This window comes from Oncorhynchus gorbuscha, linkage group LG06 (genome assembly GCF_021184085.1).
Source record: "Oncorhynchus gorbuscha isolate QuinsamMale2020 ecotype Even-year linkage group LG06, OgorEven_v1.0, whole genome shotgun sequence".
NCBI classification, from domain to species: Eukaryota; Metazoa; Chordata; class Actinopteri; order Salmoniformes; family Salmonidae; genus Oncorhynchus; species Oncorhynchus gorbuscha.
This window is the reverse complement of record NC_060178.1, coordinates 90,731,826-90,747,887: the sequence shown is the minus strand read 5'-3', so window position 1 is coordinate 90,747,887 and position 16,062 is coordinate 90,731,826. Positions and strand designations below refer to the sequence as shown.

General features: G+C 41.9%; 3 protein-coding genes across 7 annotated transcripts in view; all 3 read left to right on the top strand.

Annotated features, from left to right (window-relative positions):
- LOC124038507 (C-Jun-amino-terminal kinase-interacting protein 4-like) overlaps window positions 1-4,080 on the top strand; it is a 76,569-nt gene extending 72,489 nt beyond the window's left edge. For all 5 annotated transcript variants that reach the window (XM_046354486.1, XM_046354483.1, XM_046354484.1 and 2 more), the window contains 5 exons: window positions 416-587; window positions 789-902; window positions 1,050-1,223; window positions 1,299-1,436; window positions 1,558-4,080. In XM_046354486.1, coding sequence (XP_046210442.1) covers window positions 416-587; window positions 789-902; window positions 1,050-1,223; window positions 1,299-1,436; window positions 1,558-1,679 — 720 coding nt within the window. In that variant the 3' untranslated portion in view covers window positions 1,680-4,080. The remainder of the gene's footprint in view (window positions 1-415; window positions 588-788; window positions 903-1,049; window positions 1,224-1,298; window positions 1,437-1,557) is intronic.
- Window positions 4,081-5,801: 1,721 nt separating this feature from the next.
- On the top strand, window positions 5,802-8,886 carry LOC124037292 (probable vesicular acetylcholine transporter-B). Its single transcript, XM_046351993.1, has one exon. It carries the CDS (start codon window positions 6,418-6,420, stop codon window positions 8,011-8,013), a length of 1,596 nt encoding a protein of 531 aa, XP_046207949.1. The 5' UTR covers window positions 5,802-6,417; the 3' UTR covers window positions 8,014-8,886.
- A 1,077-nt stretch (window positions 8,887-9,963) lies between these two features.
- LOC124037291 (choline O-acetyltransferase-like) overlaps window positions 9,964-16,062 on the top strand; it is a 72,176-nt gene continuing 66,077 nt past the window's right edge. Inside the window, exons 1-4 of the mRNA XM_046351992.1 lie at window positions 9,964-10,192; window positions 10,561-10,675; window positions 12,996-13,187; window positions 15,825-15,943. Of these exons, the coding sequence (XP_046207948.1) occupies window positions 10,628-10,675; window positions 12,996-13,187; window positions 15,825-15,943 (359 nt within the window). The 5' untranslated portion in view covers window positions 9,964-10,192; window positions 10,561-10,627. The remainder of the gene's footprint in view (window positions 10,193-10,560; window positions 10,676-12,995; window positions 13,188-15,824; window positions 15,944-16,062) is intronic.

Here is a 16,062-nt window from a genome sequence, read left to right as displayed (position 1 = left end):
TCACGTACTGACCACACAGGCTCAGACGGACTGACTGACTCGCGTACTGAACACACAGGCTCAGGCGGACTGACTGACTCGCGTACTGAACACACAGGCTCAGGCGGACTGACTGACTCACGTACTGAACACACAGGCTCAGGCGGACTGACTGACTCGCGTACTAAACACACAGGCTCAGGCGGACTGACTGACTCGCGTACTAAACACACAGGCTCAGGCGGACTGACTGACTCGCGTACTAAACACACAGGCTCAGGCGGACTGACTGACTCGCGTACTAAACACACAGGCTCAGGCGGACTGACTGACTCGCGTACTAAACACACAGGCTCAGGCGGACTGACTCATCCACAGATTATAGTTGTAACCCTCCTCTCCTTTTCCATCCTCTCTCATCTCTCTCCCCCCATAGAAGTCATTTGATGCCCACCCCCGTAAGGAGAGCCAGGTGAGACAGCTGGCGTGGGATGGAGATGGTATCTGGGTGTCGATCCGACTGGACTCTACTCTGCGACTGTTCCACGCCCACACACACCAACACTTGCAGGATGTCGACATAGAACCCTACGTCAGCAAGATGCTCGGTGAGGAACCCAGGGCATTTAAACACCTGTTGTTGTGTTCTATGCTTCTAATGCAACTTGTTTGAGTTTGTGTGTCCTCGTTAGCTGATTAATATGGAACAGGGATTCATGGCGTTAGAAAGCCCAAGTCACGTACAGGAAATATAGACCCGTACATCATCATTTATTTTCTTAATAATGAGTCATGTTGATCTCCATCAGGTACGGGGAAGCTGGGCTTCTCGTTTGTCAGGATCACAGCTCTCATGGTGTCCTGTAACCGTCTCTGGGTCGGCACTGGCAATGGAGTCATCATCTCTATACCTCTCACTGACAGTAAGGGGAAGTAATGCATCTCTCTCTCATCATCGTCTCTTTGCCCATCTCTTTCTCCTCTATGTAATTATTAATTTATCTCTCATCCCTCCATCTATTCACCCTTTCTCTATTTAATGATTCATCTCTCTCTCGCTCGGTCTCTAGCCAATAAGGTGACGGAGGGGCCAGGTAAACCTGGTGGAACAATCCGTGTGTATGGTGATGAGAACAGTGACAAGGTGACAGCTGGAACCTCTGTACCCTTCTGCTCCATGGCTCACGCTCAGCTCTGTTTCCATGGTCACCGAGATGCTGTGAAGTTCTTCACGGCTGTCCCAGGTAATTTCACTTCTCTTCCCTCTCTTCTTCTCCTCCTCCTGCCTTTTAACTGGATGAAGGTCCTCCCTCCCCCAGGTCAGGTGATCCCGTCAGGTGCTGGCGGAGCAGCAGAAGTGGGGAGTGACAAGTTGGTAGAGGAGCACCCTCAACAACAGCAGGAAAGGTCTGTTCTAGTGTTGAGTGGTGGAGAGGGATACATTGACTTCAGGATGGGTGAGTTGGCTAGGACCGTATTATCAGACAATCAATTGACAAGTACTGTCCGTATATGGCAGGGAATGAAAACATACAGATTTGTATAAATTGAAGTGGCTTAATGTTTGTCTGTGTGTAGGTGACGAGGCTGGGGAAACTGAGGAGCCACTGGATGAGCACACTCTGAAGCTGCAGCCTTTCCTGGCTAAAGCTGAGAGGAGTCACCTGATCATCTGGCAGGTCATGGGCAGTCAGGCCTGAATTTTTAACCCTTGATCTCTAACCCTGCCACAGAGATGAAGAATGGGAGGAGCCTGCTCGAAGCAGGAACAAAGCTGGCCAATCAGATTCACTCCTCTGCATGTTTCTTTTTGTTTTACGGTTATTTTTTATTTAATTTTTAATTTTACTGATTGTATTGAATTTTAAATTTGATACAATCCTGTTGCTCTTCTATTATTATTATTATTATTTTTATTATTATTGAAAACTAAATCATTTCTGTTTATTTAATTTTCTTAGGTCATGTTTTACACTTGGTTTTATATTGTATGCCTAGTGTCCAACCAACCCCTTTGTCCAAATACTGCGTGGTGATTGGTGGGAATCAATGTAGGTTCAAGTTCAGTCTTTGGCCACACCCCTGTCCTCATCTTTGCTTCCTTTCAGTAAAGGACCGATGGAACAGAGGAGACAATACTTTATGAAACTGTACGAGACACCTGTACACAAGAGAATAATAATGTCGGTGTTTGAACTGCAAAACCAAATCAACTGCATGATGTCCAATAAGAAAGCAAGTATTACAGGACAATCCAGCGATGGAGCCAATCGTGTGTGTCCTAAATGATACAGGTGTGCTCTTCTTGCATGATCATTTTTATTTTATTTCGTGAGAACATGGATGTTGATTTTACACAATACAGTTTAATCAATTGTCAGTTTTATGGACAGGATCAGTGTTGTTCTCCATGATTATGGTCTATGGAAAACCTGATAGATCGCAGATCAATCATGTCTGCAGCTGCAGTGTCAGAGAATCACCCTATTCCAATACCTAAAAATGCATCCTCCCTTCCTAGGGGTAATTACAACTGGGTTGGATTGATGATTGAGACAGATTAGTAGTTCATTACCTCACGGAAGGTAGGTAGGAAGGCAGGGTTGCACTTTAAGTGTGTTGGAACAGGGTCTCTGAATTTAGTTTCTGGGCCGCTGCTCTCCCATCCTGCTCTCCCATCTTCCTTCCCATCAGCTAGAGCTTGCAGACATTTTACAAAAATCAACTGTTGCCTTAGGTTTGAAAGTTTTTTTTAAAAGCAGAAAAAGGAAATGTTTAACTGCATTATGGACTTTTGAAGTGTGACAGAGTATGTATCCCTATGTGAAAGAATGATACCAAAGGAAAAATAATTTCAGTTGATCAGAATAAAGTAAATGTACAGTGTTGTAGCAGTATTTTCAACCCGTCTCTCTGTAGATACAATAACATTTTGACAGACCGTCCTTTGTTATAAGGTTCATGGTGTATGGATAGATATATTTTTAAGCCATCTCTGCAAATGCAGAGATGTGATTGTGTATAATAGCTGGTTTCTCTGCACCTGGAATCTTTTGTATGCTGAGAGTAGATGTTACCCATAGGCACAGATCTAGGATCAATTTACACTCCGCAAATCCCAACGTGAACAATTAGGGGAGGAACAACTCAACACTGACATTAGATAAGCGTCTCGGGCAACGTCTTCCTTTTACCTTTTGTACACTAGGGGACAGAGTGACTGATCTCTGACCAAACAGGATCCCTCCTGATAGGTTGATATGATACTGAAGCGTTCAGAGACTATTTGAAGCCTATTTTTATTATTGACTTTTTGTATGTTTGTCTTTTCGACCCTAATCTGTGGTTGCGTCTAGATGCGGAGTAAAGTGTCATTTGACACACACTGCCGGAGTCTGGTCTGTGTACCAGCAGATTGTGCTGGTGAGTGTTACTACGGTGTCTGTCATGAGGAGTGAACGAGGGCGTGTGTTTTGCCTTTGCTGATCTGTGTGTGTGTGTGTGTGTGTGTGTGTGTGTGTGTGTGTGTGTGTGTGTGTGTGTGTGTGTGTGTGTGTGTGTGTGTGTGCTCTCCAGGAGAAGAGACACTTCATATCGCAGTTTAGCCATTTCAGTATTTATTTCTATGAAAGAGTCTTTGCAGTACAGAATGTAACTTTGTACCATATGAAATATGACTATGAATATAAATTGTATATGAAACATTGAAATGGCTTGGGTTTATTGTTTTGACAATGATTGTAATTGGAATGGTTGGATTAGAGAGAGAGACTACTGCGCTATACATTACCCTGCTTGTACAAAACATTAAAAACACCTTCCTAATATTGGGTAGCACCCCCTTTTGCCCTCAGAATAACCTCAATTTGTCTGGGCATGGATTGTTCAAGGTATCAAACGTTCCACAGGGATACATGTTGACTCCAATGCATCCCAACGTTGTCAAGTTTGCTGGATGTTCTTTGGGTGGTGGTGGACCAATCGTGATACACACAGGAAACTGCTGAGCATGATAAACCATTCTTACCCATTTACCCTCTGAATGCCACACATACACAAGCCATGTCTCAATTGTCTTGAGGATTAAAAATTGTATTTTAACCTGTCTCCTCCCCTTCATCTACACTGAATTGAAGTGACTTTAACAAGTGGTGTCAATAAGCTTTCAACTGGATTCACCTTGTCAGTCTGTCATGGAAAGAGGTGTTCCTAATGTTTTGTACACTCCGTTTGGAGGTTGCGTGCACTGGGTAGAAGATGGCATTAGGCACAGATCTGGGGCCAGTGTATCTTCACAAAATCCTTCATTACTGCTCAGGTAAAATGTGAAACTGACTGTAGGTCAGTGCCTAAGATCAACTTCTTCCAACTCCTGTGTTGATGAACAGGTCAAGGTCACCCCCCCCCCCCCCCCCCCCAACTTGTGTTGCTGTGACTGGTTGTCCCCAATAACAGTTCATCCATCACCTATCTATGTACTGATACAGCATATCTTTAGCCTTTAATTATTTTAACTATCAATTAAACTGACTTGTGGGGGAAACGTGTGTGTCTCCTCTGCTTTTGGCTTTTTGCAATACTTTTGGAAGCACTGTCAGCTGCTTGTTGACAGACCTGGGTCTTTCCAACGCATGAGGTGTGTTTAAAATCATGAAACGTCATGAAATATACATTGTTTTCAAACGTAAGAAACGCATACATGCAGTGAGCTCAAAGTATTGGCACAGTGACAAATGCTTTAATTTGAGGGTATTTTCATCCATATCGAGTGAACCATTTCAGAATTACAGCACTTTTTGTACATAGTATCTCATAGCTCTGGTTCATCGTGAGTTTCCTATAACGCCCTGGACCAGAGATAATCGGGTACCAGTGTCCAAGAGGTTGCTACAATCACAGCTGCATCCTGTAGAGCACTCAAACTCAACTGGACATCGAAGCCAGTACCACTACGTGTTTTCATTTGTTGCCCTCTAATTGGGAACTGATTTAGACAAGAGACACCAGGTGGGTGCAATTAATTATCAGGTAGAACAGAAAACCAGCAGGCTCTGAACCTCGTAGGGTCGCAGTTGAATAACCCTGGTATAGAGTATAGCGATAGTATAGCATGTAGTAGTTTTAGTGACCACTAGATAGCACCAGCGTCTTGTATATAGTCAACCTCTTCAGGAGTACTTAGTTACTATGCAAGCTCAATGCTCTATGGCAGAGAAAAAATACTTGCTTGCTTTATGTGTATGTACCACTGGGATTCCTGACCTGGCGTGGGATCAGAGATCGTTTTACTTGAGAATTCTAACACTTCCGGGAATGTTTCAAATCATTTCGATTATAGGTGAGAGTCAACAGAAGCCCATGCAACTAGTGTAGGCTAGTCATTTAAATTGTGTGCGTTTTAGATTACACAGCCTTTGTCAAATTAATATTAAGTATAGAGAAATACGGTATGGTCCTGATATGATCATTGTACATTGGCCTGTCTGACTGTGCACTGGGCAGGAGCTGTCCCCTCCGCTGTGGTGCTGACTATAAGAACGTTCGGGATGGCGCGAATCCGGGTGCCATAGCCACGATCATCCCAGAGCAACACGCAAGAGCAGCGACATGATTAGGAAATTGTAAAGAAACAGTGATACATTAAAACTCCAATAATAGGCTAATAACTTGGGCCAATACATCTGGAATGTCAATCAGTGTACCTTGCTGGGAGGGTTTTCCCGCGATCGTGTAGGTTTAGAGACGTCATGATGATGCTCACTCTTATTGGTTAAGGGACTGCCATGTTCTGAATTAGCATAAAGGACGCAACTGGAAAAGGATCCACTTGGGGGTAAGCTGGTGATGCGTCACAGCCCTTGGTAAAAGAGAGAGAGAAAAAAATCAAAATATCGACAATCCTGCGAATCAATGCGTGCCAATGGCAACGAAACCATTCGTGATCTCAAAACGGAACACAAACGTGCTACAGGTGATTCGAGGCATGAGCATTGGAATCGAAGATATCCGGGGTCCCAAGTTCCATAAACAACTTATACAAACGTTCCATAGAAACTTGACATGGAGTATTCGCGGTTGAAGTCCTACACCGTGTAGAGAAGAGCACAATATTTCACCGCATAATTTCTCGAGACCATGAAACAGCACCGAATGTGAGCGCGAGGGAGTGAAACAAGAACAAGTTGAGGCTGAGAAATCCACCAACCGCCGAAGAAGCCAGCAGCCTCGCGCGCTGTCAGAAAATCACAAGGAGAAAAGTTCTAAGCCTGCTGCGCCTTTGTCTTTCGCATTGCGTAAGTGAACTAAAAAACAGCTACATAAATGTACAGGGACAGTATTATCTGTCTTGCTGAGATATCAGAATAGCAGCAGAGAGCAGAGGAAAATAAAACAACAACTGCTGTTTTGTATTGACAACAACAATAATAGCAGATCATCATGGATACAGGGGGGTCCTCCGGGCTGGCCAAATCAGCTGCTGTAAAACTGTCCGAGATGGGAGAAAGAACGAAACAGTTTGGCAACGCAATGAAAGCCCCGGACCATCAAAGACGGATCATTTTAGTGATCGTCTGCGTGGCTCTTCTTCTAGACAATATGCTCTATATGGTTATAGTCCCGATTATTCCCGACTACCTTGCTGATTTAGAGCTTGAGCAAGCAGAGCACGTCCACGTAGTTATACATCCTAATTCTTCAATCAACAGCACAATGAGCTCAGCCCAAGCTAAAAGCAACAGGGACAATTTAGACGTCCAAATAGGAGTACTTTTTGCGTCGAAGGCTATCTTGCAGCTCTTGGTGAACCCTTTGTCAGGAACTTTCATAGACCGCGTTGGATACGACATTCCACTCCTGATAGGACTAACCGTCATGTTCTTTTCCACTTGTATATTTGCTTTCGCTGAGAACTACGCGACGCTATTTTTTGCCCGTAGTTTGCAAGGTCTGGGCTCAGCTTTCGCCGACACCTCAGGAATTGCCATGATAGCAGATAAATACACCGAAGAATCGGAGAGAAGTAAAGCCCTTGGTATCGCCCTGGCGTTCATCTCTTTCGGTAGCCTGGTAGCACCTCCCTTCGGGGGTATCCTGTACGAGTTTGCCGGTAAACGAGTACCGTTTATCGTTCTCGCTGTTGTTTGCCTTATAGACGGGATTCTGCTCTTGACCGTGATCAAGCCGTTCTCGAACAGGACTAGAGACAATATGCCGGTGGGTACCCCCATCTACAAACTAATGGTTGACCCCTACATAGCTGTCGTGGCAGGTGCCCTAACAGTGTGCAATATCCCCCTGGCCTTTCTGGAGCCCACCATAGCCAACTGGATGGAGAGCACCATGCATTCAACTAAGTGGGAAATGGGATTATGTTGGCTACCTGCTTTCTTCCCACATGTTCTGGGTGTCTACATGACCGTCAAACTGGCTTCTAAGTACCCCAACCTGCAGTGGTTCTATGGAGCCTTGGGCATGGTCATTATCGGGGCCAGCTCATGCACCGTCCCAGCATGCAAAACATTCGGCCAGTTAATCGCCCCGTTATGCGGCATATGTTTCGGCATTGCTCTCGTGGACACTGCCCTGTTGCCAACACTTGCCTTTCTGGTCGACGTGCGTCATGTGTCCGTGTACGGCAGCGTCTACGCTTTAGCTGACATCTCCTATTCTGTCGCGTATGCCATGGGTCCTATCGTGGCGGGGAATATAGTGCACAACTATGGGTTTGTCCAACTCAACCTGGGCATGGGCCTCGTCAATGTCCTGTACGCACCGGCGCTTCTGCTGCTCCGTAATGTGTGCCAAATGAAGCCGTCCTACTCCGAGAGAGATAACCTGTTGGTGGACGATGATGAACCCGAGGGTCTGTATGATACCATGAAGATGGAGGAGCGGAAAGGCAAGAAGAAGGGTTATAGTTCGGCAGGGAACTGTTTGCCTGTGGTGGTGGTGGATGAGAATGGAGGGTTTGACCCGTTTAGAGCACAAACACGTGGCTCTTCAGAGGAATCATTTGGTCCAGAGTACAGTTAGAATACTCAGAGTACAGCTAGAATACTGTATCGCAACATGGAACTACACCTAGAATGGAGTACAACTTAGAACGTCCCCGAATACACTGAGAGTTCGAGAGTTAGGACTTATGGACCTGCCAAAAGAGGGTAGACAATCACTTCACTCTGTAATATACTCATGTGCAATATAGAAATACCCAATCACCCAATCATACTTGTGTGACCCGTTTCAGAAGGTTATTTCATTTCATCGTAATTGAACAAGTCTTCTCTGTATGTATTGTTTCTTATGGTCGTCTAAATGGAGTACTATTGTGAGAGGTCTATCAAATACAGTTGACTATGTGTGCATTACTACTGCAGAGTATTGTAAAAAAGTAAATAGATAAATGTATGTACAAGATTATATTGATATTATAAATACACGTCCAACTGCCAACGCATCAACTAGCCTTTTGTGCAAAAAACAACAACTCCTTTTTAGTACTGGTAACCATTGATTTTCTTTCTTAATTTCGTTGACATATTGACTATCATTTGTATTTTGATTTTGTTTTGTTTTGTTTTCCTTTTCCATATCTAATATCGAAACGTTGCCTAATTGTGACCTCTGTATTTTTGTCATTTCTTTTTGTGATGTTTTTTTTTCTTCGTGAAATGTAGTGTATTATAAACAAATGCGTGTTGTACATATGTGGATATTTACATAGTAAATGATTCAATTGTATTTGGGCCTATGCATATTTGAGTGTGTGCGTGATGTATGCGTGTATGTTGAAACGGTGTATTGTCAAAACGTAATGAAGTGATTATCCGTCATAGCTCATTAACAACTTCCTTAATTGAGCACATATATGTTAATATATCGATAATAGTTATAATAAAATTGTATTTAAATATAACGTGTTTTGTGTGTGTCATAATTATTTATAGTGAGATTATAAAATAATCTTTAAATCATACTTGTTGTTCAGTTCTGAATCAAACGAATAGCGTTTGATTAGGTGCGTAATGGTCGCTAGCAAGCAATGTTACCAAATAAACTGGTGGATAGGAATCCTTAATGTTGTCTGTCCTACACCCAATCCCTATGTTGAAGAGAATAGACAAGACGATGAAGTTAATACACAAGCCCCCCTTCGGATCCTGGTTGAATCAACAGTTTAGTTACAGACATTAGTTAACAATCTCTATTACAAACATGACAATTTCTGTGCGTAATTTTGATTTAGGTGTAAACGCTTTGTAGTCAGAGATTGGAGAGAAAATGACAGTTACAGGGGTGGATTGTTATTCGACCCATACTGTAAACATAACGAATAGTTTTCCCTTTTGAAATACGGGTATTGAATATGATACTTCAACCAACTTATCGTTTCACTGTGGGGTTTATAGATTACATCATTCATCAAAAGCTTTACGCACGAGAAACAGAGAGAGAGAGTGCGTGTTTTATGGGTGTGTGAGTGAGGGGCAGAGAGAGAGAGAGAGAGAGCGAGAGAGAGAAATGCGAACCGTATTCTTTTTATTTAAGAATTATTTAGTTCCTGTAACGTCATGTCAACGTCTACTTGGTGGTGCGTAAAGTCATGGTGCAACTAGCTTGCTCTCAGCGCTGTCCGTGGTTCTGAAAGTTGACACGCGCTGTGAAAGCTCGCAGTAGACGCCCCACAAGGAGAACGGTTCTAACGATATTGTTCTCTCCACAACCAAGTGTAGGTAGTCAAGCTATTCGTTGATTTTCAGCTCTCAAACTCAGAAAAAGCCCCTTCTTTCCCCCGACACACTCTAAATTCAACAATAAAGGCATACGGGCTAACCCGTATTGTAGCTACTAAAATCTCAAGATCATTTTCATACTTTGTCAGAGGTGGGCAGGGGAAGCAAGCCAAGCTGTCAAATAATATGTTCCACGAATAGATTTCGATGGGAGGAGTTTGCTGCTTGCGGGGTAGGTAGAGACAGACAAACACCTAGAGCATCTTTACTAAGCAAGCGCGCTTTAAAAGTCAAAGCCTTGCAATCGGTGTGAGATAGGAATGAATATCATGAAGGGTGAGACATAATGGGGAACGATCATTCGTTCGTGTCAAAGGATTTAGTTATGTTAGTTCTATGCACGTACGCGGGACAATATTTAATCTTGTTGCAAACCTTTTTGATCTATTGAGGAGTGAAGGAAGACATCAATTTCTCAGGTAAGCGGAAATATTTTCTCTTATCCTCATTATTCACAAATATGCCTAGTTCAGTAAGTTAACAGGTGCACTATGTGCTTAGTTTGGATGACTTGGAAGGAGACAGCTCCTCTATTAATACTTATGGATAGATTGTGATTGTGGTTATGTATCTATAATCTATCTATGCTGAATATAATAATACATTATATTTAACACTAATGCATACCATATCAAAACCTGGTGATAAGATTTTGCTGTATAATTAAATTTATAATACGATTTATAATACGAACTCGACAGTGACAGTTATAACGTAGCAATCCTATTTTAAAGTAATCCATTTTTTCCTTTGTTTTTAATTATTTGGATGTACCGGCTTCATGCAGAAGGCTGAACTTCAACCAACTCTTGTGAGTTTGAATTCCTCCTGACCGATCCTGGCTGGATAACAACATGCCTATCCTGGAGAGAGAGCCGCCGAAAGGCCGAAGGGAAAGCTATGTATGAAAGTCTTAGGTTATATATATATCGATATACTAATATTCTTTATGCACTAAATCGATACTTTCAAATTGTTTAAAACACTGAGGGTAATGAATTGTTTAATAAGGATTGTGTCTGGCTGTAACTTGCTATCAACTATTTCTAAAACAAATCTTTGCTTTATCTATACGGGCATATTATGAAAATGTAGGCTTTATCGGACAACATTATACGGTAAATTGTAATAGGTCTATGTTATTCAGGTCGTCGCAGAAGTGAGTAACAATAACTGAATCGATAGTCATATATTGGTGGATAATTAGCATAATCTAAAATCTGCTTGCTTTACTTGTTTCACTCAGTTTACATTGTTGGTGTTTTATCACAATGTTGCTTGTGACTGACAAAATACCATTGCTGAGACACTATTTTAGGGAATTCGTTTCTTACCTTGACATGTACCACAGTCCTTTTTGTAGTCTTAATTGTTTTCCAAAGTATGCACTTATTGATACAAATTGGCTTCTTACTTGTTCTATTTCTTAACAAATTGTCATGGGAAGTGATTTTCATAAGTGTCTTGCAGAACTAACGCACTGATTATCAATAGAAAAAGTATGCAGCAACAAGCTTGAAAGCTATTCCAAGTGTAACAGGTACAGGCGCTGCCTATGGGGCTGAAAATAACATGGATGCTGAAACGCTGTGTCCTTGCACTGACCGCTAGGGGCAGAAACTAGAGAACTGGAAGGCTTTTATTACACTGCTAAATTAAAATACACTCTCAGATTTGATGTAATGCAAATGTATGATCCAACACAGAGCTTTGGAAGCCGTGATACTTGCGCCCAAATGATTGTTCTTTGTCTAAACTTTTATAATGTAAAAGCCAATTTATCGAGGCTTTTTGTTGTTGTTGGAAGATATACACATTCTGCGAATTGTAAAGAATACAGAGAAGTAATCCGGGAAGTCAAACGTCTCAACAATTCACGTTTCTGTTGCCAGAGCACTTCTAGTAGCTATATGCTACTAGAATTTACACAGCACCATTGGTTTAGGTTACGGCGAATATGAACGAAGCACAAGCCCGTGGTGTGACACTTCAATTGCCCACTGGGGATCAATTAATTAAACAAAATTGAATTCAGAACGATACGATTCTAATGGATCTCGCCCAAGAGTGGCCATTCGCTTGGGGCTAATTCTAAGGTAAAATATCACCAACATATCCATTCAATCATACCTATTTCACATTTGATTTACACACTAAAATAAGGGTTCCTCAAAGGTCTTTGGGAAGGGTGATGGTTCTATGTGGAACCATAATAACCCAAATAATCCCTTCGAGCCCTTCAATGGTTATTTGCAGTTCCGATAAGGGTTCTTTCCTCTTTTAGTGATGATTAACATGTAGGGCAGTTGGTTCATTAGAATATGTTGGGGCGTGGTTTGCGCACAGCTCTTTTTGTGCAACCGTGAGTGAGAGTGTCAATTCCAGTTTATTTAATGTGTTGTGTAGTATTATAATATATCACTTATGCCTATGGCCGGTGATTGTGTCTTTTTAAAGACTCACATATGGCCTTGTGTCAAATGAGAACGGTTGACTAAATGCTGGCACACTTTATTCAACCCATCAATAAAAACAGTAATAAAGTCTTGCGGAAGTTTAACAATGCATTATGGCTATTAAACCCTAATTAAAAACCCTGTATTGTTCTTCAAAGAACATTTCAGATTGAAAACATTATTTGCAGAACCATTCTCCATAAATGTTCTATAGAGCACCAAAAAGGTGCTGTGGTTACAAGCCATATTAACCCTTATTGGGCACTATATATAACCCTTTTATTTTAGTGTATAGTTAAGCTATTCTCACAAGTTACACTGGCCAGAATGACAGAACTGATTCAAACATATCAGGCCAAATTGGGACAAATAATTAGTCAACACTCAACACACTTACTCCCACTCCATATACAGCACTTTCCATTAGCATTTTATTCAATATAAAATAACCATAGCTGTTTCGATCAAAAGGAGCGTTTTCGTATCCCACAGGGCGCTGTAAAATTAATTCTCGACTTGGCTTCAAGCAGTTCGAATGAATAATTCACTCAGGTTCTAAGAATACAAGCTTTAAAGAGAAACTTCATGAAGAAAATGAGGTATTTTAATGTTCAGACGAATGAATACATGCCTACAGGCAGGAAAACAGCTTCCTTATAATGATGAACACATTTTGTCCTTTTGGGTGCAGCATCATTGAGTCAATATTTATCCCAATCCAACCATTACAGAGGGTGTGATTGATTGATTGATCTCACAATGTTAGGTCCTGCCCAAGGTGCCTGTCCCACCCCTGAAACAGACTCTGGACATGTACCTGAGCTGTATGAAACACCTGGTGAAGGAGGAACAATATCAGAAGACTAAAGCCATCGTGGTGAAGTTTGGAGAGCCAGGCGGCACTGGAGAGCTGCTGCAGAAGAAACTACTGGAGAGGAGTGACAAGACATACAACTGGGTAAACTCCCTCCCTCCCACCCTCAGGCAAGCACTGTGTCCCAAATGGCACCCTATTGCTTATATAGTGCAAGGGCTCTGGTCAAAGGTAGTGTGCACTATAGGGAATAAGGTGTCATTTGGGAGGCAGACAATACCCTCTAGTCAATGTAAACATGACTCCTTATACATTCTGTTAGCCATTGTGGGAGTGTGATCCTTGTTAGGTTTCTATTGTTATGAAACAGAAGACAGATTTGGTGTGGGATGGGATACCTTTTAGTTCCCACATGTGTGAAGCATGCAAAGTACTATACCCTTGTACTTCTACACTCCTTGAAAGAATGGTGCTATCTATAATCTTTTTTGTTCCAATTAGAACTATTTTAGTTCCAGGTAGAACCCTTTTGGTTCCAGGTGGAACCCCTTTGGGTTCCATGTACAGTGCCTTCAGAAAGCATTTACACCCCTTGACTTTTTCCATATTTTGTTATGTTACAGGCTGAATTTAAAATGGATTACATTTAGATTTAATGTCACTAACCTATACCCAATACCCCATAATGTCAAAGTTGAATGATGTTTTTCCAAATGTTTCCAAATGAATTAAAAAAGAAAATTCTGAAATGTCTTGGGTCAATAAGTATTCAACCCCTTTGTTATTGCAAGCCTAAATACTTTCAGGAGTAAAAATGTGCTTAACAAGTCACAGAAGAAGTTGCAGGACAATAATAGTGTTTAACATAATTTTTTAATGACTACCTCATCTCTCTCTGTACCCCAGATATACAATTATCTGTAATGTCCCTCAGTTGAGCAGTGAATTTAAAACATAGATTCAATCACAAAGACCAGGAAGCTTTTCCAATGCTTCACAGAGATGAGTAAAACAAATAAAAAAATAAGCAGACATTGAATATCCTTTTGAGCATGGTGAAGTTATTAATTACACTTTGGATGGTGTATCAATACAGCCAGTCACTAGAAAGATAAAGGTGTCCTTCCTAACTCAGTTGCCGAAGAGGAAGGAAACCTCTCAGGGATTTTACCATGAGGCTAATGGTGACTTTAAAACAGTTACAGAGTTTAATGGCTGTGATAGGAGAAAACTGAGGATGGATCAACAACATTGTAGATACTCCACAATACTAACCTAATTGACAGAGTGAAAAGAAGGAAGGCTGTACGGAATAAAATTTTCCAAAACATGCATCCTGTTTGCAACAAGGCATGAAAGTAATACTGAATTTTTGTCCTGAATACAAAGTGTTATGTTTGGGGCAAATCCAAGACAACACATTACTGATTACCATTCTCCATATTTTCAAGCAAAGTGGTGGCTGCATCATGTAATGGGTATGTTTGTAATCCTTATGGACTGGGGAGTTTTTTCAGGATAAAAAAAAATACTGACTGGAGCTAAGCAAAGGCAAAATCTTATAGAAAAACCTGGTTCAGTCTGCTTTCCACCAGACACTGGTAGACTTTTTTCTAAGAGTGTACAGTATACTTCGACATCACTTCAGGTTGAAACATTGTAGAGCACAAGTAGAAGTAAACACGACCTAAAGGTGTGATATATCAGGAGTGTGTCGATAACGGAAAGCTAAACAATCTCCTTTGATAACCCATTGGAGACCTGTCCATAAAGACTGTAGAGTCTCCACACTGTGATTGAAGACACTATCAACTTCATAAATGGCCCAATACACTTGGACCATCAATAACAGCTGGCAACGGAAGGAGGAAAGAACTAAAGCTGTGGCCATAGATCTATCAGATCTGCCACTTGGTGTCTGCAGGACCGATCCATCACTGGCCACTTAGATGATCAGTCAGTCCTGAATTAAAGTAGCTTTCTGATATCTATCAAACTCCCACTCCTCCGCCACAGCCTCTCTCCTCCTCGAGTTCTTTTGTCCTCTCTTTCTCTTTGTTCTCTATCAAACTCCCACTCCTCCTGATGCAGCCTCTCTCCTTCTCTCCTCCTGTAGTCTTTTTGTCCTCTCTTTCTCTCTGTTCTCTATCAAACTCCCACTCCTGCTGCTGCAGCCTCTCTCCTTCTCTCCTCCTGTAGTCTTTTTGTCCTCTCTTTCTCTCTGTTCTCTATCAAACTCCCACTCCTGCTGCTGCAGCCTCTCTCCTTCTCTCCTCCTGTAGTCTTTTTGTCCTCTCTTTCTCTCTGTTCTCTATCAAACTCCCATTCCTCCTGCTGCAGCCTCTCACCTCCTCTACTCCTGTAATCTTTTTGTCCTCTCTTTCTCTCTGATATCTATCAAACTCCCACTCCTCCTGCTGCAGCCTCTCACCTCCTCTACTCCTGTAGTCTTTTTGTCCTCTCTTTCTCTCTGATATCTATCAAACTCCCACTCCTGCTGCTGCAGCCTCTCACCTCCTCTACTCCCCTCCATCTTGCTATGATATCCAGTGCACTCATGATATTGATGGCTTCTCACACTGATGCCCATGAGATTCCCTTCTAAGAATACGTTTTCAGTATTGTGTTTAAAGCCAGTTCAACAAAGCCACAGTTTAAAAACCTGCAGGAGCAGCTTTTGGCACCTTGTCAACATGGATGGACAAAGTGGAGGCCTTGTGCCTGTGTTCTCTCTCTCTCCCTCTCTCTCTCTCCCGCCATCTCTATCTCTCGCTCTCTCAGGTTTATGACTACTGGCTAGAAGATATGTATTTGAATCAGAGATTGGCCCTACCAGTCAACTCCAATCCTGCCATGGTCTTCCCAAAACAAAACTTTAAAGATCGCAAAGACTCACTCAGGTATGTGAAAGACTCACTTCCTCAGTGTGAATAAGATTAGTGCTGTTTGACTGACAACCAGTTTAATTATACTTGACACAGGGAGTCATGTACAGTACATACTGTAGTAATCTCGGCAC

Bases quoted from the DNA above. Each gene is read 5' to 3' on its own strand.
- LOC124037292 (XM_046351993.1), top strand. From the start codon at position 6,418: ATGGATACAGGGGGGTCCTCCGGGCTGGCCAAATCAGCTGCTGTAAAA.